This window comes from Pollachius pollachius, assembly GCF_949987615.1.
Source record: "Pollachius pollachius genome assembly, chromosome: 5".
NCBI classification, from domain to species: domain Eukaryota; kingdom Metazoa; phylum Chordata; class Actinopteri; order Gadiformes; family Gadidae; genus Pollachius; species Pollachius pollachius.
The window spans coordinates 23,793,013-23,819,304 of NC_136938.1; the positions used below are offsets into that span (position 1 = coordinate 23,793,013).

The 26,292-nt window shown below is 44.6% G+C and overlaps 2 protein-coding genes across 3 annotated transcripts; one reads left to right on the plus strand and one right to left on the minus strand.

Annotated features, from left to right (window-relative positions):
* Positions 1-590: 590 nt before the first annotated feature.
* zfand6 (zinc finger, AN1-type domain 6) lies at positions 591-8,140 on the minus strand. The gene is made up of 6 exons (XM_079736849.1): positions 7,893-8,140; positions 5,735-5,886; positions 4,916-5,030; positions 4,157-4,251; positions 1,554-1,652; positions 591-750 (listed from the first exon to the last, which is right to left on the minus strand). The coding sequence occupies exons 2-6, from the start codon at positions 5,877-5,879 to the stop codon at positions 602-604; spliced, it is 603 nt and encodes a 200-aa protein (XP_079592975.1). The 5' UTR covers positions 5,880-5,886; positions 7,893-8,140; the 3' UTR covers positions 591-601.
* mthfs (5,10-methenyltetrahydrofolate synthetase (5-formyltetrahydrofolate cyclo-ligase)) lies at positions 7,392-11,896 on the plus strand. 2 transcript variants are annotated; one of them, XM_079736848.1, is made up of 4 exons: positions 7,392-7,441; positions 8,311-8,472; positions 8,726-8,993; positions 11,468-11,896. In XM_079736848.1, exons 2-4 carry the CDS (start codon positions 8,353-8,355, stop codon positions 11,692-11,694), a joined length of 615 nt encoding a protein of 204 aa, XP_079592974.1. In that variant the 5' UTR covers positions 7,392-7,441; positions 8,311-8,352; the 3' UTR covers positions 11,695-11,896. The 2 variants fall into 2 exon arrangements, with proteins under 2 accessions (XP_079592974.1, XP_079592973.1); XM_079736847.1 differs by lacking the exon at positions 7,392-7,441 and having other exon boundaries at positions 8,235-8,472.
* Positions 11,897-26,292: the final 14,396 nt, after the last annotated feature.

Consider the following 26,292-nt stretch of genomic DNA (forward strand, 5'->3'; position numbering starts at 1 on the left):
ACCCATACATGAGCTATATACTTAACTTAGGAACCCACAACAGCGACCATACAAACTGTTAATCATTCAGAATAATATGCATAATAAACACCCTCAACCGAACACTCACTAAAATCAAATAAACTATACAAAATTGATTAGTTAATCAGGCAGCAGTATCGGGCCTGATGCACTTTTCTTATAAATCCTGTAAAACAAAATTGATTGTGTATTTTTACTGTACATTTGGTAATTAATCATGTATTCACGCTGTACAAATTATTCCAAAGACTTTCGATGGGTTTCCATGCAGCCTTTTAAAACATTTTGAAACTTTGTGTAGCCCAAGTCACCCCCTTTTCTCTTTTACAACCAAACATTTGTTTCTAGACTTTTTCAAGCATTCTTAAATTCTAATATTTGAACACAAGCAAACCTCAATCACATATACAGGGCAAAATCAAAATAACAACCCCGACAACTTTTGAGTGGTAATGTATGCTTTAAGGCCCACAAGGTCAACCGGGGAAAAAAAAAGGGGAGCTTCGTTGATCACCCGAAAACAGTCATAGGCCCCCCCCCCCCCCCCCCCCCCCCCCCCCCCCCGGTGTGTTGCTCGCGCTTAGATCTTCTGGACCTTCTCCGCAATGACCACCGGGTTCTCCTTCTTGATCTTGGCTGCGGCGTCCGCGCGATAGTCGAAGGTGCAGCCGTGCAGGTCCGAGTAGCGGTGCGCGCCGCAGAACACGTGTCCACATCGGCAGTCGAAGCCTGCGAACACACAAAGAGGGTCGGAGGTAGAGCGGGCTGGCTTGTGACCGGAAGGTGGCTGGTTCGATCCCCGGCTCCTCCTAGCTGGGCGTCGAGGTGTATCCCCGAGCAAGACCGCCTCACCCTGACTGCTCCCGACGAGCTGGCTGTCGCCTCGAATGGTTGACCTTGCTGTGAATGCGTGTATCGACCGTTGTAAGACACTTTGGATGGAAGCATCTGCTAAATGTAAATGTAAAGGTGTGACGTTTAGGCGGGAGGGGACTGCGATGACCAGAAGCACTGTTGTCCGCTCCGCAGTTTTGATGTCAACAATGTGTACGGGTCACATGACACCGGAGACTCGATGCTACAGAGTGGTCTTGGGTGACCTACATTTGTCAAGTCATGGAGCAGCAACTTCTATCCAAAGCATCTTAGAGTGAGTGCAGATACATGGAACGAGGGAGATGATCAGGGTTAGACAACTAGGTCGATCAAGCCTACAGGTTAAGCTGTGGACGTGGGGAGTACCGTTGGTTATGGTGGGAAGGATAGCGTTGTGGGATAGAGTGAAACATTAGAGGCATTGCGTGTGTTGCTGAGGGGTAACAGCATACCAAAAGGAATCAAGATCTTTAAAAAGCTGTATATTAGATTCACTATACAATAACTATTAATTATTACCCACAAAGTTGCATTATGTTCATCAGTCACTCGTCAATACTACTGCTGATCTCACTGTGTATAAACATGTGTGTGGGTGGCCGTGCGAGTGCGTGCGTGCGTGCGTGCGTGCGTGCGTGCGTGCGTGCGTCCCCTACCTGTAAGCCCCACCTTCTTGCGGCAGTGGTGGCAGCGGTTCCTCTTGGGGGGGGGCTTCTCCTCGCCGTCCTCAGCTGCGGGGGCGGAGCCTTCTGACGCTGAGCGAGGAACACACAATTGCTATCGATATTGATGACAAAGTGATGACAAGGTTTTATAGACATGGGTCAAGCGTTAAATGCATTTGTAGAGATTGGGAATCCAGAAAGGCTGTCATGTTTAGGCCTGAGGGATACAGGAGGGGTTAGATGGCAGACCAGTTCAGTGAGGTAATGAACTACTTTCAGCGCAGTTAAGGTTGGTCTTTGTAGAGGGCCTACTGCAGTTAATCAAGACTAAACCACAGCCAAACGCTTTTGAATTGGTCACGTTTTTGTCAAAAAGTCTGTTTTGACAACAGTGTTACCTTCCCAGGATATAGGAATATGCACTTTGGAAGTGTCTCCATTGGATAATGACAATATAAGACTAGTGATAGGTCCCACCCACTTTGACCTCGCAAAAGTTACTGCTCTTTGGACAGCACATCCAACTCAAATTTTAGCTCAATACAAATAAGCCGTTCCCAGTAAGGGAAAACATAGTATAAGAGTTCTCGTTACACATAGCATTTTGCCTTTTGGATTGAATTAAACCCAACGCTAGGAAGCAAATGTGTACACACCCATTTGTATTTGTATCTGGTACAACATGTTCATATACAACTAAACAAAGAAAGCAAAAACTTTGAGTGGAAAAAATAGATAAATCTCAGGCCTCAACGCTTTCCACTAGCACACCATATATAGAAAAACACAGAAAAGACTAAATGGTGTGGTATGGAGGGGATTCGACCTTCCCTGCCTCTACACCGGTGCCAGCAGCAGGGTCCTCTATCTTCCTCTTGCCTGTATGTGAGCCCTGTCCCTGGGAGGGGCTGCTCTCTAGCTGTGCTGTTCCCTAGCTGCTGGGACCTGTCCCTACAGAGCTACATGCTGCTGTTGCTGCTGCTGCTGTACTTTCCTCCCTTAGCTCAGGGCAGCTGGGACCCAGGCGTGCACAAGGAAAGGGGGGGAATATGGACGTCCATGCAGTGGGGTATTTGAACCTGGCCACAAGATCGCTGGTAAATGATTAGGAGGTCATTCGCGGGTTACAGCAGCAAGGTGATGTGGTTTGTTTTGCATTCTCTGTCCTGGAGCACACTTATGCTCCAACCAACTGTTTTTCCGCCATGGATTGGACTAAATAGAACTGAGCAGAACTCTTAACGCAGGTCCCACCCCAGACGAGAACAAAACGGCGGGTGGTCTTGCCGTACCAGACGATCTGAGATCTCGCCCCTTGTTTGGGATTTTTTGTTGTTGCTGTAAACGTGGTCATACGTCTTATATGACAGAGGTAATGGTAATCTATGCCGTTTTTTTCCACCATTACTAAAATAAGACTGTATGTGACAGATGTCCCCAATACACTAAGTGAGTATTCATCAAACGCAGGTAACAGGTTTTTTGTATCGCTGAGGTGAAGTATAAACCATATACTGGGGGGGGAGGTATAACTCATCCACGTCATGTCCAAGGGAGACCTGCGGGGTGTGTGCGGATGTGTGGAGCTCGTTCTAGACAGCCGTTGATTGTGATGACCGTGTCCGAGAAAGGGTTATGCATCCCGGACACCTATAGTATAAAGCTACGTTGTATGCGTGGAACGAGGGTTTAGCTACTCAGTATTATTATATGCGTCGCGTCTCATATCTAACCTCACTCATTACAACGCTACGACGGCCCTGAAAAAGGATCGAAAGGCCGTGGGTCATGGCACACCCCGCACCTTCCTAGAACCCTCCATTTTCTCCATAAATCTCATAGTGTTCGAATACCGGATAAAACAGTGGGTTAATTTGCTCTATAAAGACTTCAACTTACGTTGTATTTGTTACCAGGACCCCAAGGCGTGCAACAGTGTTTACAAGCACACACACGACCTCTGCACGTCCCGGCCCACCCTAAAGACTGCTGATTGGTTCCGCAAGGCAGTTTTTTTTTAACCCTTATTGTTCCCAGTTTTAGCAACAAGACCTTTGGAGATTATACCCGCTCTCTAGTTGAGCTAAGTGATTAGATACGCTCTGAGCAGAGGGCGCCTCTGCCGCCGGTAGCTCAACGGGTAGAGTTCGTGCCATTAAGGCTAAGTCCTTATGGCAGCGACCCGGGTTCGATTCCTTAACCATGGTCCTTTGCCACATGTTCTCCCCTCTCTCTCGCCCATATCTTCCTGTCTAACTCACTGTACTTTCATGGATTAGGTCATTCGTGAATTGGAGGTTTGTGTGACATTCTGTGACGGTAGACAGAATGTCTACCGTCGCTCAGTGTGGGACCCCCTTGAATCAACTAGCAGATACAATGACAACAATGCTGCGAGGGCTTTTAAAAGAGTGACTGATTTGAGCGAGGTGAGGCCGATTGGCTAGCATTAGCAGGTATTTGAGTGTTAATGCTGTTTGTTATCTATACATGTAGGCTTGGGGGGTAGGCCTGTGGTTAAACAGGAGACAGAGGTCCAGAACACGTGTACGTACAAACAAGCGTACACCAATCAAAACAAACAAAAAACATACTTGTACTGATTACGTCGTCCGTATCGGGGATGGCTTTAGCCGCTGAGCTGCTTTCGTCTTCTTCCGAGGGGGCGTTGGAGGTCGTGGTTACGTTACTGAAACACACACCAAGAAGGAAGAGCACGACTGGAGTTAACAAACAAGATGTTTCCTTGGGAGTTTCACAACAATACCAACATCTGGTTCTTGGATAGATAAGAGAGTAGTTGATAATGGAAACACAGGGGGGGATTACGGATCCCACTGGTTACATGGTGTGCTGTGAGATTTAAAAATAAATAAAAATGTTGACGAATTATTGGATATGAACCCATCTTTTACAGATGTTTTACATCAACCTTCTCTGTGAGTGCCTTGGATCAACTAAGCGATCCACTTAGTTCTGGCTCGGGCTGGAATCAAGATAATTGTCTCACGGCACAGTGAAAAACATTAGATCACAGGAGTATGTGAGGTTATGCATCTGGCTGTGACAAAAAAGAACTTTTATAAGTCAAAACAAAAATATATTTCCATCTTTTCACACACACACACACACACACACACACACTGGAAGAAGGGCATCGAAACATTTCCTCAGACCCCCCTTATCACAGCATTCAGCAGCCGAATGTGCCAAGAGGGTAACATAAATAGCTCGATACTCCCACCAGAGCAGAGTTACGAAGTAACAGAGGTACGGCCAACTACAGAGACCAATAGAAAAACAGACAGACAGTCATTCCGAAACAGAAGCTTAACTATGGTCAGGTTTAGTACCTGCTCTGTCCAGATTGTGTGTCTGCGTGTAATGTGCTGGCAGGCGGGGGTATACTGATGGTCTGGCTCTGTAATAGAAACGAATCTGCTGTACTGCTGGCGGCCGAGGACGTATCTGAAACGACAACAGAACACATTTCATTCTACAGTCACTGCCTGTAGGCAGCGTAATCTGTGGGCTGAGTTATTGCGAGGGTTGCTCACATGCATAGGTAAGATTATACGTGTGCGTTGACTAGCTAATGTGGGTGTGCTTTGGTTCTCTATTTCGACCCAGGAGGTTAAATTAAGCTTTACCCTAGCAGCAAGGATAAAGTCTTCGCATGGCAACCCTTGGATTAAACCTTTCAATTTAGTCAGTTCAGTTTAGTACAAAATATTAAAATGGACAAGTATTTGTTATCTTAACCAATGGAAATAAGACCATAATTTTGTAAACGCTGGACAATTTCCCCAGAAGAAAGATTATCTAGTGTATAGTATCTAGTAGCACGATCCTTTATCCAACAGTCATAACTAAATTTAATACGATTTTTTTTCTTTACACAGGGACAAAATGTCCACTAAAAGTAAGTGGATCCGCCATCTCAATTGATTAATGAGTATGTGGAAGCAGAGTGCAGAGCAGTTTGCCATGGATGAGGTCATACCTTTAATATCATTGAATATAAAATAGGTAACCTCAGGAAAACAATGTTGATGCTTCATTCCACAATGGTACTTCATGGATGAGCTTATTTATGAGTCTACTACACTACACTCTTCTCTAGGAAACGGTTCCATCGAGCGGAGACACAACAGGTGAGCGGCCTTCCCCACCTGGTGGACCACCCCGTCCATTTTGCCTCTGGAGGAAGTCTTTGTAGCACACAGAACACATGCCGTTGTTCCGCGGGTTGGCATAGAAACCGCAGCCGGTGGTGCAGAGCATGGGCCCTTGGCTCTGGTTAGTTTCTTGGGCCATGTCCCTCCTGCGGACACAGAACAGAACAGCAATCAGTAACGCTGCACTGATGCACGGCATAAAAGGGTTTTTGGGACATTTGATAGAAATAAGAATTAGTCCCGTGCATGTGTCAATATAAAAAAATCCCACTGTTTAGAAAAAAACAAGAACAATTATCCCCCTCGAAAGTTGCTAATGATTGTCATCATTGGTCAGAAATATAAAATCGTTGCATCCGGGCCTTTCCTCCTCTTCCTATCCCATGAAAACAGGTGCCAGAGAGCCGACATTAGGAACATGAAGAGAAGATCTGATGACAATCGGTTAAAATGTCATCTATCTTAGCTACAGAGGCCAAACTGAGCAAAACTATTCTACGGTCACCTGATGTAAATCGAAATTTGGTTTTAAGTGTGGATGTGTGGGAAACAAAAACAACAAAAATAACCCTTAGTTTATATACACAGCCTGGTACTGGCAGTGACAAGGAGAAACGTGGTTAACATTCCATGCATTAACAAGGACAAGATAGTGTTCATGTGGAATGTGTTATGAGGAGATAGACATTTCAAATTCCTGGTGTAATTTGGTGAACTAAATACACAGAGGGTGAGATCCTGATCATGGGTAACATATGTATTGATGTTAGCATACATTAGAATGTATACATCGACAGATAGCATCAGTATTGTAACCGTAATCAGCGTTGGTAGTATTTTCATCGGTGGCTTCCCTAGACCTAGGTCAATGTTATTATTCAAACCGAACAATACACAGAAACACACGTTGAGATTCTACAGATATTATTTACGTGGAAATGTTAAGTTATTCGACCAATTACTGGAAGTTGATTACATTTAAGAGTTGGAATGTTGGGTGTCGCTGCCAACACCCGAGAAGACTGACATCAAATCACTGTCACCGGTAAGTAATGGGATGCTGCCCACTACACCCACCTCCAGGGAGACGTTGTAAAGCTTGTTGTGCGACGTTTAAAACTGCGAAACAACATTTGATTCCTATCAACCAAACTCAATCAACCGCTTTAATCACAGGGAGATACAAGTTTATCATATCACTCTATAATGACAACCAACCCACTGCCATTTCCTGCTTCAACAACCCTCTTTTGTCCTGATAAAAGCTTCACGGATCGCAAAAGCCCCAAGAAAACCAAACGAGTTAAATTTCACCTGAAATACAAAACGCGTCAAAGTTACACATTGTCACACACACAAACTTTTGACTTCCACCAACCTCGATTATTGTGCAAAATCCCCTCTCCTCTTTCCTCCTCCGTCTCTAGCAGATAACACCCACCATCCTATGTCCGGAGCCACAGCGCAATAACACATCACACGCTGCCATTGGCTGCCTGCTCCCCAGACCACGCCCCTACCACCCGCTCATTGCGTGAGTGACCCGTCAATCAATGCGTTTTATCTCCTCTAGTAGTCAACAGCCGGTTCGATTCTAGCCTACTTGAGGGGGGAAGGGGGGAAGGGGGGAAGGGGGAAAGTCCAAAGCCCACGGTCCGATGACAGCTGAGGGACAACCAGCCGGGCAATACAAGACCAGATGTAGGAACTCATCTACAGTTACTTTACTAGTGTCATGCTTAGCCGAACTACAACTGCTACTTATTTTTACTTTTTTTTTTTTTTCCTTATCTTTATTTACTCTATCTTATATTGTTGCTGGTATGTGGCTGTTGAGGAGCCAAGCCTAATAATGTTCCTCTTGTGTACTTGTATAATAAGATCATGTAAAAATGATTCTGATTCTGAACATAAAAGCTAGGAGTAAATACACTCCTGTTTGACTGTGTCATCATCACCCGGTCGGGTGAGCAAAGCGTTTCCTACATCAGATGAACTACATAGGACTTGAAACCAACCACTAACACGTCTCCAACGCAATAAGGGTGTGGATATAGTACATGAAACGGCCATTCTACCCCATGAATAACATGTATATGTATAAAGAACCCTCCCGGATTTGCATTGACTTAATGTGTTCCGACAGCCTTACCCTGTTTTATTCGGCCAGCCGGTCTTCCCAAACTTTTCTCGTGATCTGAAACGGGTTATTGAAGGCAATCGTATCTAGTTAGAAATAACTAATCCTTGTCATGAATGTATCTGGTACCTTCTATCCTTAACGACCTCTGTTTAGGGAGGGGAGTGATAATGCAAATAAGCAAGAGTAGCGATCTAATCCCTTTAACTCTCCTCGCCTCGCCGGACTCGGAAGACGAACTAATCTCCTAGTTAAAATTAAAACTACACATTCAGAGCGCTTCCGGTGCGCGTCTGACGTCACGCAGACATGCGCAGTAGCGCTGCTGCTTGACAGCTGTGTGTTGCCTGAGTTGTGAGTTTGTGAATCATTGACTTCTGGGGTTGGTGAAAACGCAAAGAAATGCAAAGTCTAAAATAAGCTTTTAAAGGTTGGCCCATAGAACCGCAGTGCAAGAGGTTGTCCTGAACTCATGGCAAGGATGGCTGCCCTGCGTGCAGCCAAACAGGCGCTTAGGAGGGACATCAAGCAGCGTGTTGCAGCGCTGAGTGAGCAAGAAAAACAACGACAGTCTAAAGTAGTTTCGCAAAAGGTAAGTTTCGCCAAACAGTTCGTGGCTTTCTTTGGAAATTCAACGTCACATCCATTTGGAAGCATGCATGCATGCATGCTTGTAACCGATGAGAGACATGCAAACATTATGTAGTATATTATTCGATATCATGTAAATTATTGTGTATATAATTCCTGTACGATTAGGGGTCTTTCCATTTCTGGTTTCACAGCTAATCAAAACGGCCACCTCTTGCCAGTGACATTCTCCTCTATCTCACAACACCTTCCAGCTGTTTGACCACCCCAAATATGCGAGCTGTGATCGGATCGCGGTGTTCCTCAGCATGCACGACGAGGTGCGCACGGAGGAAATCCTCCAGGACCTCTTCGCCCAGGGCAAGACCTGCTTCATCCCCAAGTACCAGTCCACGGATAGCAACCACATGGACATGCTGCGACTGCGCAGCATGCAGGACATGGAGACGCTGCCCCTGACGTCCTGGAACATCAAGCAGCCCTCCGACGACGACCTCACCCGGGAGGAAGCCCTGGCTACAGGTGCACACCCTGGCACACACACCTCGACACTCGGGAAGCCGGGGATCGAACTAGCAACCTCCAAGTCACCAAATAATCGCTCTACAACCATCTCTTCTGCTGTGCCCATGCGTGTTTTAACTGACCTATTTAACCAACCTTGGTGGATGCATGGCAAACTGAGTTGTCCCCTAACCCAGTTAAGGTCAGGGTTTGTGTGTGCATGTAAATGCACTAAATGCACCAACAGTGATGTTATACACATAACATGTGTATAACAGGTTAGAGGTTATCATTTGTGGTCATTCAAATAATACATTAAAGGATAAAGCAAAGGTAATCTCGCAGTTTAATACGTTTATATGTTTAACAGCCGATTCAAGAATCGAAAAGTGAGGCTTAGGCCAAAACCACTGTACAGAACAGAACAGACACAGGGTAGCCACAGGAATCAGTATGTTTCTTTAAGGTTTTAAATAAGACATGTGCGCCTTATCACATGGAGACTACCATACAAATTACATAAAGAAAAGATGCATAAATTGTCTTTGTCAAAATGTTATGTGTTTAAAGTGGTAGATACCAAAGTTGAATATACATGGAGTACTTACCACGGCTTATCTTTCACTCTAGAAATGCCTGATTGTGTTTGTACTTCAGTGGAGCAAGCTTGTTTTTGGATTTACTTAGCCTGGGGATTGGGGGTAAGGTGTGGCTCCTATCTCCTTTTTACAGACCTGTTGTTGATGCCTATTTAAGGAGGAGACCCTTTTAAAGGACTACTAGCTTGAGTTTACCAGTTTATTTTTGTTACGTTTCTTTCTGTGGCAACGCACAGTGTGAGCGTGAGCGGTGTGCTCTTAATGCCCTCTGGTCAGTTTTTGCCTTTAGTTTGTTTAACACAAAGTTTATGCAAAAGGCAGTGCAAAACGTGACCACTAGATGGCGACATTGTACTGGAGCTGACTTGAAGATGGAATTGAGCGCAACGGAGGGCATGTTAATTTATTTCGCGGTTTGCTAAGGGCTGGCAATTAGTTTATAAAGAGTGACGAAGTTTAATATATCTAAATTGATACATGCAAATCGGTGTGTAATGTCATGTAAATGAGAAGCCTAGCTTTAAATTTCAAGGGAAATTACAAATATCTGTCACCCGGCATAAGGCCATCCTGAACATTTAAACCTTTTTATACCGAGAGAAAAATGGAATCGTGCTTTAAGATGTATTAGATTAAGGTTCAAACTGGCTATTCAATTATTCAACACACACCTTAATCCAAAGCGATTCAGTCTGAGCTTTGGATAAAGACATATCCCCTTGATGGGGGTGGGCAGGTAGGGGCCAGGCATGTGGCTGAAGGATACCTACAGGCAGAACACCTTTCGGGGGTGCTACTTGAGGGGGTGCTACTAATCCCCCCCCCCCCCCCCCCCCCAATTAGGTCTAGTGTTTGGTAATCATCTGATCTCTGGGTAGATGGTCTTGTTGGGTAGATGGTCTTGTTGGTCCTGGTCTGACATGGTTTCACAGCTCATCATTGCCTCTTTTGTGTGCCTTTTTATCAAAAGATTTGTGATAAAGCGCAACGGGAAACAAATTAGTCAAGTGAGGAGTTCATTTTGCGATTACCCTTGGAGAATTACTTTAAACTGCAGCATTTATGCATTCATGCTGTCACATTTTCAGAAGTCTAACGGTTGGCGCAGATTATCTCAAGTGATAAATGATCTTGATTGACGTGAAAGTGAATAATACTCATCATGCATGGTGACAAACCCATTCAACAGCCTCTTTGGGACAATGCAGAATGTCACTTGCAAAGGGATCTGATATCTATTGCCCACATATGATCTTGATCAAAGACGGACCCATTCAACCATTCGGAGACACACTGGCAATCAATTTGCAAGATTTTCTCAGTAGCAAGCAAACTAGATATCTCAACAGACAGAAATAAGCCCACTGAATTGATAACCAAGCAATAAACGCGAGAACAATGCCTGGGAATTAACAAAGATGTTGTCTTGCAATGGAGTTATTGTGGTGATTCACATGCACCCGATGATTTCTTGTTTAAAGATCCCATTTTGCATTTAATATGCATATGCTTTGTGGCGCATCATATAGTGATCGGGAATTGGGGGCTGGATGGTTTTGTGTGTTTGACTCCTGGCTGAAAGGTTCCTGGTTTGAACCTCAATAACTGCCCCGTAGGCATCCTACCGAGATGCCTTGACCCTACTTGCTCCTTAATGGCATTTATCTGTGGTGGCCTTGTATAAAAGTGTATGTTAAACAAATAGCCATAATAAATAAATGGTAAACGGACCGCATTTCTATAGTGCTTTTTAACCAGTGGCCACTCACAGCACTTCAATACAAATGCATTACGGCACCACAGTATTGCGATGCATTATTAGAAACTCTCAAGCCCGTCAATGATTCTGACCACCAAAGTACTGTACTCTGTTCTCTGTTGTTCTCTACCCAGGGGGCCTGGACCTGATCCTGATGCCCGGCTTGGGCTTTGACCGGGCGGGGAACCGTCTGGGCCGGGGGAAGGGCTTTTACGACAGCTACCTGGAGCGCTGCACGCGCCACGCCCGGGGAAAGCCCTACACCGTGGCCCTGGCCTTCAAGGAGCAGCTCTGCCCGGACATCCCTGTGGACGACAACGACGTGCTCATCGATGAGGTCCTGTACGAGGACCTGGAGTAGGTCTCTGGGCGGACGAGAAGCTAACTAGCTCGCTGAATGCTAGCGTAAGAACTAGCATCAGTGTGTTTGGCTCATGACGGTTTACTGGGGAAGAGTCCTGCTCTGAAGCATTGCCAGCCTCTCTTCTTGGATGGAATCACAGGCGCTTAAAGGCTGTGTTTGTTACACGGCACAGGATATCTCCTTGGCGTTTGTATAAATTGGAAAGGAATATGTACAACTGACTATATTTAGAATTCTTAATGAGTTTTTTTCTAAAAACTAATTTTCTACAGTGTACAAAATATTATCCAAATAAATTAGTTTTGGAGTGGATTTGAATATGTGTTTCCAATGCTTTCACCTTCCTCACATACCTGAAAGAAAATAGCTTGTATTGAAAGGATACTTTAGCATAGTAAGCACAAGATAAACAGGAGTAGACATACAGAAACACAAGAGCCACCAAACAACGGTATGTAATTTCAAGCCAGCTTATTTTTTCGTTAAGAAATCACAGACAATCTCTGTGAAGTGTGTCTAAAGTAAACACACTACTTCCCAATGATGAGCATTAGTTTATTAAACATGGAGGAAAATATCATTGAATCGTTAAGAGAAGTGGGTTCTCAATGGTTCACCAATAACTTAATGTCAAGTCGAGACGTCCATCGGATTCTAAAGAGTGACTCCACTCTCAAAATCAATCTCAATGGGGTGGAGAGCTCATGGGTCTTAGTTGACTAATGGATCGCTTCACATGACCACACTGACAAAATAGCCTCTGTCCACACCCTCACAACCACGACCCTTTTGACGTCTTGTCATTTACGTTTACATTTAGGGCATTAAGCGGAAGTGGATGATTTTACGAGGATTCTCGTTGCATTTCATATGCGTGTCTTATTTAATACGTTGTACCTTTCAACCTAACAATGTTTATTTTCATACCTTCTCTGTACAGTAGGCCTTTGTCTCGGTTTAACAGATACTTCAGTGTTTTCTAACTTATAGCTACAAAAGAGCAAAACAAAATTTGCATAAATCCAAAGCCAGCACAGTAAACAATTAGTATTACATAAGGATGTATGTATAATGATTTGTATTTATTTACGCTTAAGTATGGAGGGGTTGTAAGAAAATATAATTGCAAGATTTAGCAAGTTGTATCTTCAAATTCCCCATAGCTTTGATCCATCCCGCCGAAACGTCTTATGTGGTTATGGGATGTAAATGGATGCCTCCACTGCCATTATGTAAGAGCATACTTGTCATTAGCATGCTAGCTGCATTATCTCTATGGATTATTCATTTGCTTTGATTTCACCCGAAAAAAACACAGGGCAGCTTTGCAATTAGCCCCTCTTTGTTCTGAGTAGTTAAATGTAACAACAATTCCCTGTGCATGGGCTGTGCTTATCCAACAGTGCTACTTGTCAGAAGCATTGCAGTGTGACAATCAGGCACAGCAGATGGGTTATTACCATATGTAGGGTGAGGCAGACAACCACTGTGTTGCGTGTTTGTGTGTGTGTACATGTATGTGTGTGTGTGTGTGTGTGTGTGTTTTATGTCCCTACCTATATCCCTCTTTCCCCATCTTCAATCTTGGCAGTTTTACTACCACAACGTGTATGATGCCAACTTTAAGCATCAAGTTCGAATCCCAACCACATGCACACACACACACACACCCACACCCACACAAACACACTCCTCAGTGTGTATGAGACTACCATGACCGTTTTCTACCCCCTGTATCCTCTCCCCCTCCTCACCCCTTTTTGTATTATTATTTTGGTTTGTTCTTCTCCCTGCGAGCTGATAATGCTGGCTGCTTAATCACAGACAGCCGCAGCCCGCGGATGATTAATTAAAGAAATGAAATCTGTTGGGGTTGCCAGATCTGCCAGAAACCCAGCATGGCTGCTCATCCCTCTTAGACACTCACACACACGCACACGCACACACACAAACATGTACACACATGCGCGCATGCACACAAGCAAATGTGCATGCACCCACACACAGGCACACGCACACACTCACGCACGATAAGAAACACATGCAGACTGACTCCATCTCTCTCTCCCACACCCTCTCTCTCGCTCCGTCTCTCCGTCTCTCTCTCTCTCTCTCCCAAACCCTCTCTCTCGCTCCGTCTCTCCCTCTCTCTCTCTCTCTCTCTCTCTCCCAAACCCTCTCTCTCGCTCCGTCTCTCCCTCTCTCCCTCTCTCTCTCTCTCTCTCTCCCACACCCTCTCTCTCTCTCGCTCGCTCTCGCTCTCTGTCAGCTAATCCGATGGAGCTGAGGTCTGCCAAATGACAGGAAAGGCAACGTCCTGCAGAGATCCGTGATGTTGCTGTCATTGGTTAGTGGTTGGAGGGCATGGCCTCTAGCAGGTGACACTGGATTCTGCCCCACATCCATCGAGTCCCAAAGCGTGCTGTTGCTTTACTTTGAAATGGGGGACGGCGGACATATTTCGTCCAAACATGGATGAACTACATTGTAGAAAATCTGTTTTACATCTTTGTCCGGTTGGCTTTGCCTGTAGAGAGTGTGTGTGTGTGTGTGTGTGCACCTGTGTGCGTATGTGTTTGTGTGTGTGTGTGCCTGTGTCTTTGTGTGTCTGTGTGTGCGCTGATTAAGTGTTAACATGAGCTTGTTCCTACTGGACAGTGTGAAGCGTCCTCTAATTTCATCCTCTTCATATTTAGTCAAGTTCTAATTAGCTTCCTTAATTACACGTGTGACCTTGCATAATGTTGTGCATGATATTGCATGTTTTGAGGGGGTATTTTGTTCACACGTGTGTGTGTGTCAGTGTGTGTGTGTGTGTGTGTGTGTGTGTGTGTGTGTGTGTGTGTGTGTGTGTGTGTGTGTGTGTGTGTTCGTACGTGTGCTTGAGTAATATAGATACGTACACATGTGTCTCAATTGTGAATATTCTCCCAAGGGACTGGTGATGAAGGCCCCCTCTATATTTAATGAGGTGTGTTCCTGGTTTGTCTTCCATTCTGCACGTCCATGCACAGATTGTTGTACAGCCCGGTCCGTCGCTTTACAACATGCACCGCTGTAAAACGTCCACAATGAATCTCCTTGTTGTTAGCATTCACTTTTGCTTTATATGGCCATGTGTTGTGGTGTCGTGTTGTGGAGGATAAAGATGGTTCAGGACGTTGGAGCAAAGATAATGGTGATGTGTGGGCGGGTGTGAGAGAGAGAGAGACCTAAGACTGACATGTCTATCTCTCAGTAGCATAGCAGTGTCCTCTTGAAGTACCAGTTCAAAGTTAGGTGCTTAGCAGTTCCGTTGTGGTTGGCAGGAATAGGGTGTCCCCACTGTGAGGTTACAGTGCAGTATACAACAATATAATCTATAGATAAAGTCATGTTTCATATAAAGTACCCTTCTTTCTATATTGAGATACTTCTGACTACTTTTGGCTTTACTTTTTATACATCTCAGAGAATTGATTTGTCTGTAATCCATTTAATGTTGCAAAACATCCCCACTTCTTACCATATTATTTATACTACAATACTTATATACAAAAATATATTCTATAGTATGTTGTGGTTGTGGCTAGGGTGTTAGGCTCCCAGCTGAAGGTTCCCAGGTTCTGGGTTTGATGCCCAATGTCTGTGACAATTGAATGAAAGAGTCTGCTTGATTAAAGAGAAACTAGAGAAAGTACTATATTTTCTCCTACACAGGCATTTGCAGCTTGAACATCAGTGCATTAACCTGAACCATGTAACTATTCTCCTGCAGCTATGTTTTTACTCCATTCAAAAATATCTGGACTAGAAAGTTTTGCCAAGAATAAAACGGGCCCAGTGACAAGCCATTAAACCATCCAGGGAATTAACTCTGAATATCATTTTAATATGAGCCAGAAAATCTCAGACGACAGTTGTCTGAAAGTTATATAGCTATTACTCAACCCACTGGAGGTCGCTGATGGAAAAACGTCCATAACGCAGATTTAAGTGAAACTACTAAAAAATACATTAGAATCCTGAACGTGCTAAACAACGCTTTACAAGAAGCTCCTTGTCTTCCTGGGGCACGAGGCTTGGTCAACCTGGTGAGTAATTGGTATTGCAAAACCCTGACCTTGTGCCCCGCTGTCTGAGTAAAAAAAATAAACACTCGGCCATAAGGGGCCAACATGGTGGCCCTGCAGGGGCCCCGGACACTTCCACACATCTCTCTCAGCAATACACTTGTGAAAAGTAGCAGTAATTACCCATATAGCAGCAGAGGAGGAAGAAGTGATAAGCATAATTCATGGGAGTTCATGGGAACTGCGTTCTCAGAAGCTAAGCTTAGCCCACTAAATTATTTTTAATCTCCCTGCTGCTTCTTTTTTGCCGATCTCATTTCCCAAAAGCACTCTGAATGTGCGCGCTTCGGATAATTAGCTACTAGAACCAAATGTATAAAACAGGTGCAATGTGGTTGTGAATAAGAACGTTGAATAGCATGATCAGATGTACTCACTGGATGTTTCGTCAGTTTATTGTTGTTAAAATTGGTAAAGACAAATATACAGTATAGTTTAGCTGAAAGGTTCTGGGTTCAATCCCCATGACACAGTCTACCTGAGGTCCAGATGCTGAACCCTTATCTACTCCTTAATGACACGGTCACTGCGTGTCGCTTTGGACAAAAAGGTGTCTGCCAAGTGACAAAATAGTCATTAAACATCACGACTTAAGAGGGTGAGAAAATGCTCTGGAAGTGATCTGAGAATAAGACAACTTTATGAGCACTGCCTGTTCTTCATAAGCTGTCAGACATTTGTCTCGGGGCCAACTAGACCTGGGTTTCCTCCAGCGCTATAAATAACAGAGAACAGGCAGTCAACACTTTCTTACAGGTCGTTGAACACAAGCATTTATCGTCGGCAGGTCTCAAACGTAAAATCCTGCAGCATGTCATCGTGTGTTCTGTTCAGAGAACACCACTTGTTTCAGTTAGTGAATAATTTCATCTGTGTGTCATTGCACAACACATTAAAGAGCCAGTGATGAATCTCAATGTTTCCATCAACCCCGCAAGACAAATGAAGGTGTCTCAAATCAAGTAAATTGTTCCGTGCATGGTGGTTTGGATGTTTATGATGCATGGGAAATTGCATTATGTTCTCATTTTGGAGCACCACCGGCTGTGACTAACAGCTGACTTGCATGAGGAGGGTTGGAGCAAAGAACTTCAAATGAGTGTCAAACCAAGAGAGTTGGAACTGGGGCGCTCCTATGACATGCTGCCTTGATCCGAGACTGGTAAACTGAGCTGTTTCATCCCAAAATGGTTTGGGATGGTTGGTTTTTGGGTTGGTTTGAACTGAAATGTGATGCCAGTCAAAGGTTACTATTCATTTGAGTATTTAGACAGGCAGAATAGTGTGGCAGAAGGTTTTAATCCAAAGCAACTGAGGTGAGCAGGAAAGGGGTTAGGCCTCTTGCTCATTGACCGCCTGCATATAGACAGTGGATTTTGAGAACCGTCTCTATTCTAAACAATCATAAAATCAATAAAACCATATCCAGGACTTGCAGGCCTCTCCATGACTGAGAGAGAAAGGATGATGCATACAGTATATATGTTCATTTTAAAATATTATCTTGGATCAGAAGGAGCACTACATTACAATTTTATGTTGTCCTGCCATCCCAATAACTACTACTACTACTACTACTACTACTACTACTGCACTTTAGCTATCATCCAACTTGGAGCAAAGCCATTCTCAATCATTTCAACAAATAATGACACCAAAACTCAAATTGCTACACAAACCACTTCAAGCAATATATCTTTTCATTTTTGTCATTTTGTTGATATGTCATTGTCATCATTTGCGTTGCTTTAATTATTTACTGAAGGGTGTTTGAGAAAAAACTTAAATGCAGATGCCCACTGAAGCCATCACCTGGCACTAGAGCTTTTTGTTGTTTTTCATGCGTTTCATTGCCTGTTCCATCTATTCCTTAGCCGCTGCAATGCATTTTAGAATCCAGAATGTATTTTAGGTTACTTTTCAAGCATTGTGTGTGAGTGAGTGAGTGAGTGAGTGAGTGAGTGAGTACCTGGAAGACCTGTGTGTGAGAGAAGAGCATGTACTGCAACACAAAGCCAAACCAAAGAAGAGAATACATTACTTAGTCCATTTGACTACTTGAGTCCATTCATTATCTTTTAATGGGAAGTGATTCACAAAGGTACCTAATATATCTGAACTTTTATCCCCTCTAAGACTTTTGTGCATTTCTTTTTAGGGTGTTCAGCTACAACAATACACCCCAACATCTGTGTGTGTGTGTGTGTGTGTGTGTGTGTGTGTGTGTGTGTGTGTGTCTCTGTGTGTGTGTGTGTCTGATTATAGTTTCATCTTGGATGCGTTTCCCACATGCAAACCAGTTGATCTGCCTTTGTCTACTAAAAACACATTTTCTGTCTGAAAACGAATTGGAGCACTCATACCTTCAACACACACAGACACACACACACACACACACAAAGATTCTGTGTTTGACGTGCCACACACGCACACACACAAACACACTCTCTGTTTGACGTGCCCTGACTCCACAGTTTGTGTGTGTGTGCGTGTGTGCAGTTCAGATGAAAGGTCTGGCAACAAAGAGAGGCAGGCAAAGGAAAATAATGAATAAACAATAAGGAGAAAAACACAGACAGAGCGACAGACCGACAGGCATGCATTCAAACAGGCAGGCATACAGAAATAAAGAAGAGAAGTAGAGAGCAATATGAAAGGGCAGTGAAGAGAGAGAGAGGAAAATAAGGCGGAAGACATTATGAAAGATTGAGACGGTCAGATGCAAGCAGAGAGAGAGATGAGTGAGAGAGAGCAAGACAGAGGGAGAGATGGAGGGAGAGCATCAAGGAGGGAGGGAGAGCGAGGGAGGCTGCAAGCGGCAAGGTCAACCGTGGGGAACCCCTGTGGAGCCCAGCTGACGTGGCGCTTGTGATTAGCATGTTGTTTCTGTCTCTGCACCCAGACACCATGGAGTGATGGGAGGGGAGAGAGAGAGGGAGGGAGAGGAAGTGGAAAAGGTGTAACCTTTGCTGCACGCACGCGCAAGCACACATGCACGTACACACACACAGGCACACACCCACACACACACAGTGAGATCTCACCTGCAAGGATTCACTGCCTCCCTTCTCGCTCATCTTCACCTCTCCTCAACTGACAAGCAGACCTCCCGCAACCCACCCCCCCCCCCACCCATCCACCCAGCCCCAAAACGTACCGTGCACAGGGTGCTCATTAAACCTGTATACTCCAAGTACAGACACACACGCACACACACAGATATCCGACTGGAATATCATATCCCTCTTTTTCTACTTCTTTCTTTTTATTCGATGTGGGCCACTCTTTTATTCACTATCCGTGTTGGCATTTGCCTTCCCCCCACAAGCCTTCCCTCTGGTTGATCTTTCACACAATTGTTTTCGGCCAATCCGAAATCAATGTTTGATAAACTCGATATATTTCTTTAACCAGGCATCGTTCTCAGACAAAGTGTGAGTGGTGGACGTGCTAGCCTGCCTCCATCTTAGCCTCTCCCTACGAGGTGAGACCCGAGCATGTACACAGGGTTGAGGTAAGCTTCTTTCTTTCCTTGTCCCTCCATCTCTGCATGTGAATCAATCCTTCCCTCCCTCCCTCCCTCCCTCACATTGTCAAGTTGTGCAGATGGTTTCCCGGTTGGCAGGCCTGTATCAGTTCTGTATCAGTTCAATACAACCCTGTGATCCCACACACACACACGCACGCATGCACGCACGCACGCACGCACGCACGCACGCACACACACACGCACACACACACACTCACACACGCGCACACACACACACACACAGCTTTCGGGTGTCCGTGCAGGCAGGATTGATAGCAGAGGCCGCTGTGCCTATGAGCCCCCTGGGGTTCTGGGACACAGAACGGACACAGACAGTGGGAGAGAGCCGCACTCACTCCTCCGGGGAGAGCGAGAGAGGCAGAGACAAAGAGAGGGCGATCCGGAGAGGCTGACAGTGGTTGCAAAACCAAAATAGAGACACACAGACCGATTCACATTTTTTGCATAAATTCGATTTTATATTTGCCTTGTTTGTGTAGATGTAGCCATAGCACTAGTTAGCTGGGTTCATACCAAAGTCTTATCTGCAGTTTACAACACGATAGATACTGTAGGCCGAGTTGTCTTTCTGACTTAAGTTTCCTGGGAAATCTCATCATGTCGGTTGTCTGGCAACATCAACCATGTGTTAAATCAAAAACAGAAGGAAACGCTTTCCTTTAGATTAACATCTAAAGTCTGGTCGGAGACAAGCTCAAACCTGGGTGAACGGGACATTTCAATTTCTTTCACTTCAAATTTGGTTAGACTGATCATGTGAATGGGGGCAGGGATCTTTAGCGTTACGTGAAATGGGTATCCACTGGAAACAACCAGACCCACGGAAACACTGGGCACAGAGAAATACATTCATTTAAACTGTCTGCTATAACCTCCATTTAGGCCTCATAAATAAGTTCTTCTTCTTCTTCATCTTCAGAAGAATATATTTGTAACGAAACAGGAAACACTGCCTAACTCCGCCCCTCCCACTTTGGGCTATAGCACTCTCAAACTTCAGGATCCAAGTTTAGGTTCAAGATGATTACAGTGACTAATGCTTTTATAGAGTGGCGAAGTCACGCCCCTTCCGGTAGAGATCATGGGACCTATGAGATTGAAAAATATGAATGGGTTTCAATGGAGAGAAAGTAATTATCCTCTGGTCCCAGTCTTTAAATGCCCCGGATTACACATATGTTGTTTGTGGATTTAAATGATAATTTTTCATGTCAAGAGTTTGACCGTTTATTGTGTAATTGTTCAGTTAAAGGCTGTAGAGAAACACAAGGAGAAAGACTGCATGTCTCGTATGTGCCGTCACACTCCCTGTGACTGGCGTGGACAATCACCGAAAATCTCCCCATCGGCATAACTGAAACTCTCCACATGCCCCAATTTATAATGGTTTTCACCTCTTTTGATGCTTTTATCCTCCCCTTGGAAAAAACCTAACATTATCAAAGTTTCTTCACGAAAATGTTTAGTTTTCTTTGCATGAAAAATTACCATTTAAATCCACAAACAACATATGTGTAATCCGGGGCATATAAAGACTGGGCCCAGAAAATAATTACTTTCTCTCCCTTGAAACCCATTCATATTTATCGATCCATAGGTCCTATGGGCTCTACCGGAAGGGGCGTGACTTCGACACTCTATTTACCCCCCAAAAGTGTTTGATACTCAACAACATCTTGGCTAATTACTTCCAATCAGGCCACTAAATACTTTGTTCATGTCTCTATTGTAGCCAGTGGGCTACTTAAGGCTACAACATGACAATGCACTGTTGAATATGGATTTTTTTGAGCGTGTAAAATTATCCCCATGTGGTGCCAAGAGAGAAGCCATACATGTATTGATTCTTAATGTATTGATCGAGACATACCACAAATAATTTCAGGGGATATTGTTGCAAAGCAAATGAAAAGCAAGAGCCACTCTGCATGTTGTAGGGAATGTTGTTGTATACGGGGAACGGGTTAACCTAGCGATTGTTAGTGCTTTCCAGCTGGTTCTATGAACATGCTTACTGTACCGAAGGCGATATATTGTTTCACTTTCTTCTGAGAAATGTACTGATTGTAAGTCGCTTTGGGTAAAAGCATCTGCTAAATGCCCTAAATATAAAGGTAAATGGAACAACCAATTTCATAAACTGTGAGTAAGTCGAGGTTGGATGTGTAATGGGGAGCTATTCATTATTTCTCTGTAAAATCATCCACCATGTGGCTGATGACTGGTGTGAGCAGCCTCACCTGGCCGGAGCCTGGCTGATTGGAGTCTGGGGCTGGTTAAGGCTTCCCACCTGTTGCACATTATCAAGCAATGTGCAGCAGGTTAAACCAAGCCATCACCACACAAAATCCAGTGCTGTGTTCCGATATCCATACTGTCAGTACTCACTATTCTTAGTTTGAGTATGTAGGGCGTTCCAATTAAGATCGGGCGAAAATAAGTGTACTGAAAGGACCCGGATGGTGTACTCAAAACGGCCAAACCTCAGAGTGTGGATCGATGCACACTTTTCGCACTCAACGGCAGCCATCTTAGCAACGTAGCGGGAAGAGACGGAGCCAGGCTGAGCCAACGCCGGCACATTTTCCACATAGCCTGCATCAATGGAGTCATTTTGTATTTTTTTTCTTTTATAGCTTTTAATAGCTACTATGCGTAAAGAGTTCACCGTTCAAAGCCGGATAATTACCATGACCATACCTATTATTGTGGGGGGAGGAGCCACAGCGGCAGTCTCCATCGTAACTTCCGGTTAGTGCACCACGGAGTACTCAATTTGGAACGACACTGACATCTGAAAATCAGCGCAATTAGTGAGTGTGCGGATAGTGTCCTACGTTTAAGTGTACTCATGGCAGCATGGATACCGGAACACACATCGGTCATGCATCGTTGTCCACAATGTTTCCGGCCCTCCGGGGAGCTACCACCCCCATGTCCGCTGACACCTCCTCCAGTCGACGCAGGGGCCCAGGGCCTCCGCAGAGGGAGGATGGGTGGGTTGTTCACCCTGGGCAGGTGTGGAGAAAATGCGGTCTGTTTTTATTTTACAATGCCTCACACCATAGGTGGCTCCCACACTCGACCTAGACAAGGAAGCAGGGTGGTGGCGTTGCCAAAGTTCATCGACTGTGATACATGAACTGGGGTTCCATGCTGCCAGGCAGGAGATCTCCCAGTGTGTGCGGTGATGGCTGGGGAAAATTGTTGCACGTTGAGTAATCAATGTGCAACAGGTGTGCAGCCTCACCCAACCCCAGAGTCCAATCAGTCTGACTCGGGCCGGGTGAGGCTGCTTATACCATCATCCACACACACTCCCACAACACTGAACCTCAAGTGTTTCATTCCAGCCTTTCAATCGCGTTCAAATATTTGAGCTTCTATGCGTCTAAAGAATAAAAAACATCTATCACAGCTAAATCAACATTGAGTATTTCTCCCCCCTTTAAAAATCAATCCTGTCCGGGGAGTAAGTCTGGACTTTGTTTGATCAGGAGTTCAGCTTAGAAAAATAGATATCAAGGATCAAAGCCATGCATGTATTTCTTTCTTTAAAGATTTATGTTTCCATTTTCATGCTTTGTATTCATGAAGATACAACGAGTTGGACAGGAAGATATGGGGGAGAGAGAGACGGGAGGACATGCAGCAAAGGACCACGTCAGGAATCGAACCCGGGTTGCTGCCATAAGTACTGAGCCTGAGTAAGTAATGTTAAGAAGGAGTAAAAAAGAATGCTTAACATAATCAACTGAAGCACAAAAAACCCGGAAAACGTAAACCTAACACATTTGGGTAAATGGGTTATAAAAGGTGCTGATGGGGATACCACCCATGTGTCTACGACGACTAGTCTGGTGTGGGTGTTCAGATGCCGGTTACAGCCTCTATCTGCTCAACTAAAACCTCCCTTTACCAGTATCAATTACCACGTAGGTCGCGCATCGATTCCAAAATTCTAAATTGCTCTAGTGCCGTTGTTGACATTCTGTGGCAGGCGAGCGAACACTAAACGCTCCTCGGTAGAATCAGTACAAGTAGGGCTTTGGAAAAATGGGTAACAGATGTTTCAGTGCAGCCAGGGGAGACGGTTACGATGGTTTTGGCTTCAGCTCCAATTTAGAATGGGGAAAATCTGGCAGCCAGACCGAATGATAGCACCTGGGCTGAGGAGCTCAGGTGTTCCGCGGTCCCTAACGATGCAACTGGCCGAACAGGAATTAATCTCAGACTTGAACTCAAATATCATCCAGGACTATAATAAAGGATGTGTCCCTCGATATGAGTGAATAGCTCCCGGCAGTAATTGGATTAATAGATAACAAAAAAGAAATGTTATTAACCGTTGTCTCCTCCATCAATGATAAAAATCACATACACCCTAGATCACAATTATCCGTCACATCCCAAATCCTCATCTCAGATAACAGCGTTTAAGAGATCCAGTGCATTGACACTATATATTTCCTCATTTCAAATTGCCTATGCGTGTCCATAAGTTATCCAGCGGATGTGATGAGGATTCAACTTTGCAGGATGGATATCCCCATCCCCCACTGAGAAAATGACAGCTCTGTTATCTGGGACATGTTGAATAATTCAGCAGCAGCTGATGGTTGAAAAAAAACAAATAGATGTTTCTGTTTATTAGAGGAATGCTGGATGGTCAGATTTATTTTATTTAACAAGCGTTGAGGCTTTAGCAGTTGCAGCACACACCTACACACACACACACACACACACCTCAGAACCACCAACCTCCTCCTCCAGCAATTGAAATAACATGTGTTTTACAACAGATAATGCCGTCCCCAAATTTTGCTATTTGGCAGCTCTTTCAGTTCTACCTGTCAAACTGGATCAGGTTGACGGGCGTCCACAAAAAACCCACTCAGAAGAAAGGTAGGAGCAGGAAGAAAGAACAGCTGCGTATGAAATGACTCACTGGTTATTATCGTGTTTACTATGGGGCATCAGCCATCTTGGACCGCTGGTGTCCGAAATCTTTAACCAACTGTGAAATTGCTAACTGTGCAAACATCCCGCTTTGGGCCATTGCATCTAGTCACCACACTCGCTATGAATGGTGAATTAACCATGATGCTTTGAGGAGACCTGGAAAGGTACGACTTTAGATGTCAAATGAAGACGGAATACTGCAGGGACAGCTGTGTGAACCGCACTGTTTATTCAGTGCACCGTTGAGCACATGTATAAATGATCTATGCGGCTTCAGGGAATAGGGAGATATATTAGACACGGCTAATAGGTTTGTTGCTATAGATAGAAAACAGAGGGCCAGGTTGCTTGAGTTTAAACCCAAAAGTAATTATTTTAACCACCTCTTATTGTCTGGAGGAATCTCCTGTTACGTCACACTGTAAGTTTATGTGAAATAAAACATGTTCAAAGTTAAGTTACAGTGCTTAGATGTAGTTTCAGCGTTGTAGTTTGCATGCACAACTCATGTCATTCTTTAAGGGACTACAAATTATTTCAAAACCTTGTGGTAGTTCTGTTAATCGGCTTATACAAGACTGTTGTGAGCGTGTACAAAGAGGTCGTTAAGAAGGCTGTGATCACAGTTTCCAAAAAAACATAAATACTTTTAACAGCAACCAAAAGCCAACTTACAGAACAGATATAGCAATTCCGACACAGTTTGAGGCCCATAAGTGAGGGCGTATCTCGGTCTCTACCCAGTGAGATCCTGGAGATTCTGGGAGCCAGAGGAGTGTAATGGAAGTAGGTTAGAAGAGGGATGGCGGTAGTTTAAATCCCCCCCCCCCCCCCAACCCCCACCCCTGGGTGGCCTAATTTCATTACTTTCTTCCCTCCCCTCTCTTTGACTCGGTTTCTATTAACTCCTGCCTCCCACCGTCGACAGGGAGTGCCTCTACACAGACACACATCCCTGCTGAGCCCAGGAGGAAGGACGACATCATCACTCTGATGCAATCGTCTCTCTCTCCTTAAAAGGCCCGGCCCGATCAAACCATAGCTCCATCTCACCTGGCTTCACTCAAACATCTGTTATATCCTTTGTCATAATCACTTTGTTGTGCGGGTTCTTCCCAAGAGCGTTTTGCATGTGCGTGCCTGCCACTAATTTAGCAATATAGTGCTTTGAGTACTTTGTCAGTTCTGATGAGACATTTTGTACTTGTACGGCGATTCACTGTTAAATTGTCCATGCATCCCAAACTTACTGACACACGATGATTACAAAATATGAAAGTGCTATGTTGCCATTATTACCGTTGTCCTTGGCACAAGGAAGTTATTTTGACAAGTTCTATTGTTAATGGATGTTTAAGTGAAGCCGGGAGAGACGGTGACGATGGTTTGATCACCAAGACAGATTAATTATTTTAAAGGAAGACAGTTCTACCCTGCTGTACCCCTGCCAATGTCCATTCCCTCTCCACAGGTTGCATGGGTGTTTTGGCATTGATTCAGCCCATGAATCTCAAAGATACACCCAGGTCACCTAGGAAGAAATTGGCAAACTACGCGTGGCGTGCGTGCCTGCGTCCATGTGCGTGCGTTTGTGTTTTTGTATGTGTGTGTGTTCGTCATACGCCTGTGTAATTTGATTTTGGGGTCCGAGAGGTACGATTCAAAACGGTATTACTAGTCTCTCCGGGGTGGCATAGCTTGTCTAATAACTCTTCCACATTGTGATTAAGCCAGCCAATGCCAGTGCTCACATGCCCCATCAGCACAGTCCAGGTCCCGCTTGTCGGACACAATCTCATCCGGTGAGGAAGACAGGGCTCTGGTTCAGACTTTTGAACCCTTCCTTTAATGTGCGTTTGATGCTTAAGTGTGATGCTACACGAGACTAAAGCTTTGTTTAGCACCCATGGGGGCAGGGGAGATCAGCAGCAGGTTGCTATGGGGATGATGAAACACAGCAGGGGTTCTGTT

Coding starts and splice junctions, on each gene's coding strand:
- zfand6 (XM_079736849.1), bottom strand. CDS start 5,879: ATGGCCCAAGAAACTAACCAGAGCCAAGGGCCCATGCTCTGCACCACC. Junction 4,252..4,915: donor ACACAATCTGGACAGAGCAG/GTACTAAACCTG, acceptor TGTGTGTTTCAG/TAACGTAACCACGACCTCCA. Junction 1,653..4,156: donor GGACGACGTAATCAGTACAA/GTATGTTTTTTG, acceptor TTCCTCGCTCAG/CGTCAGAAGGCTCCGCCCCC.
- mthfs (XM_079736848.1), top strand. CDS start 8,353: ATGGCAAGGATGGCTGCCCTGCGTGCAGCCAAACAGGCGCTTAGGAGG. Junction 8,473..8,725: donor CTAAAGTAGTTTCGCAAAAG/GTAAGTTTCGCC, acceptor AACACCTTCCAG/CTGTTTGACCACCCCAAATA. Junction 8,994..11,467: donor GGAGGAAGCCCTGGCTACAG/GTGCACACCCTG, acceptor TTCTCTACCCAG/GGGGCCTGGACCTGATCCTG.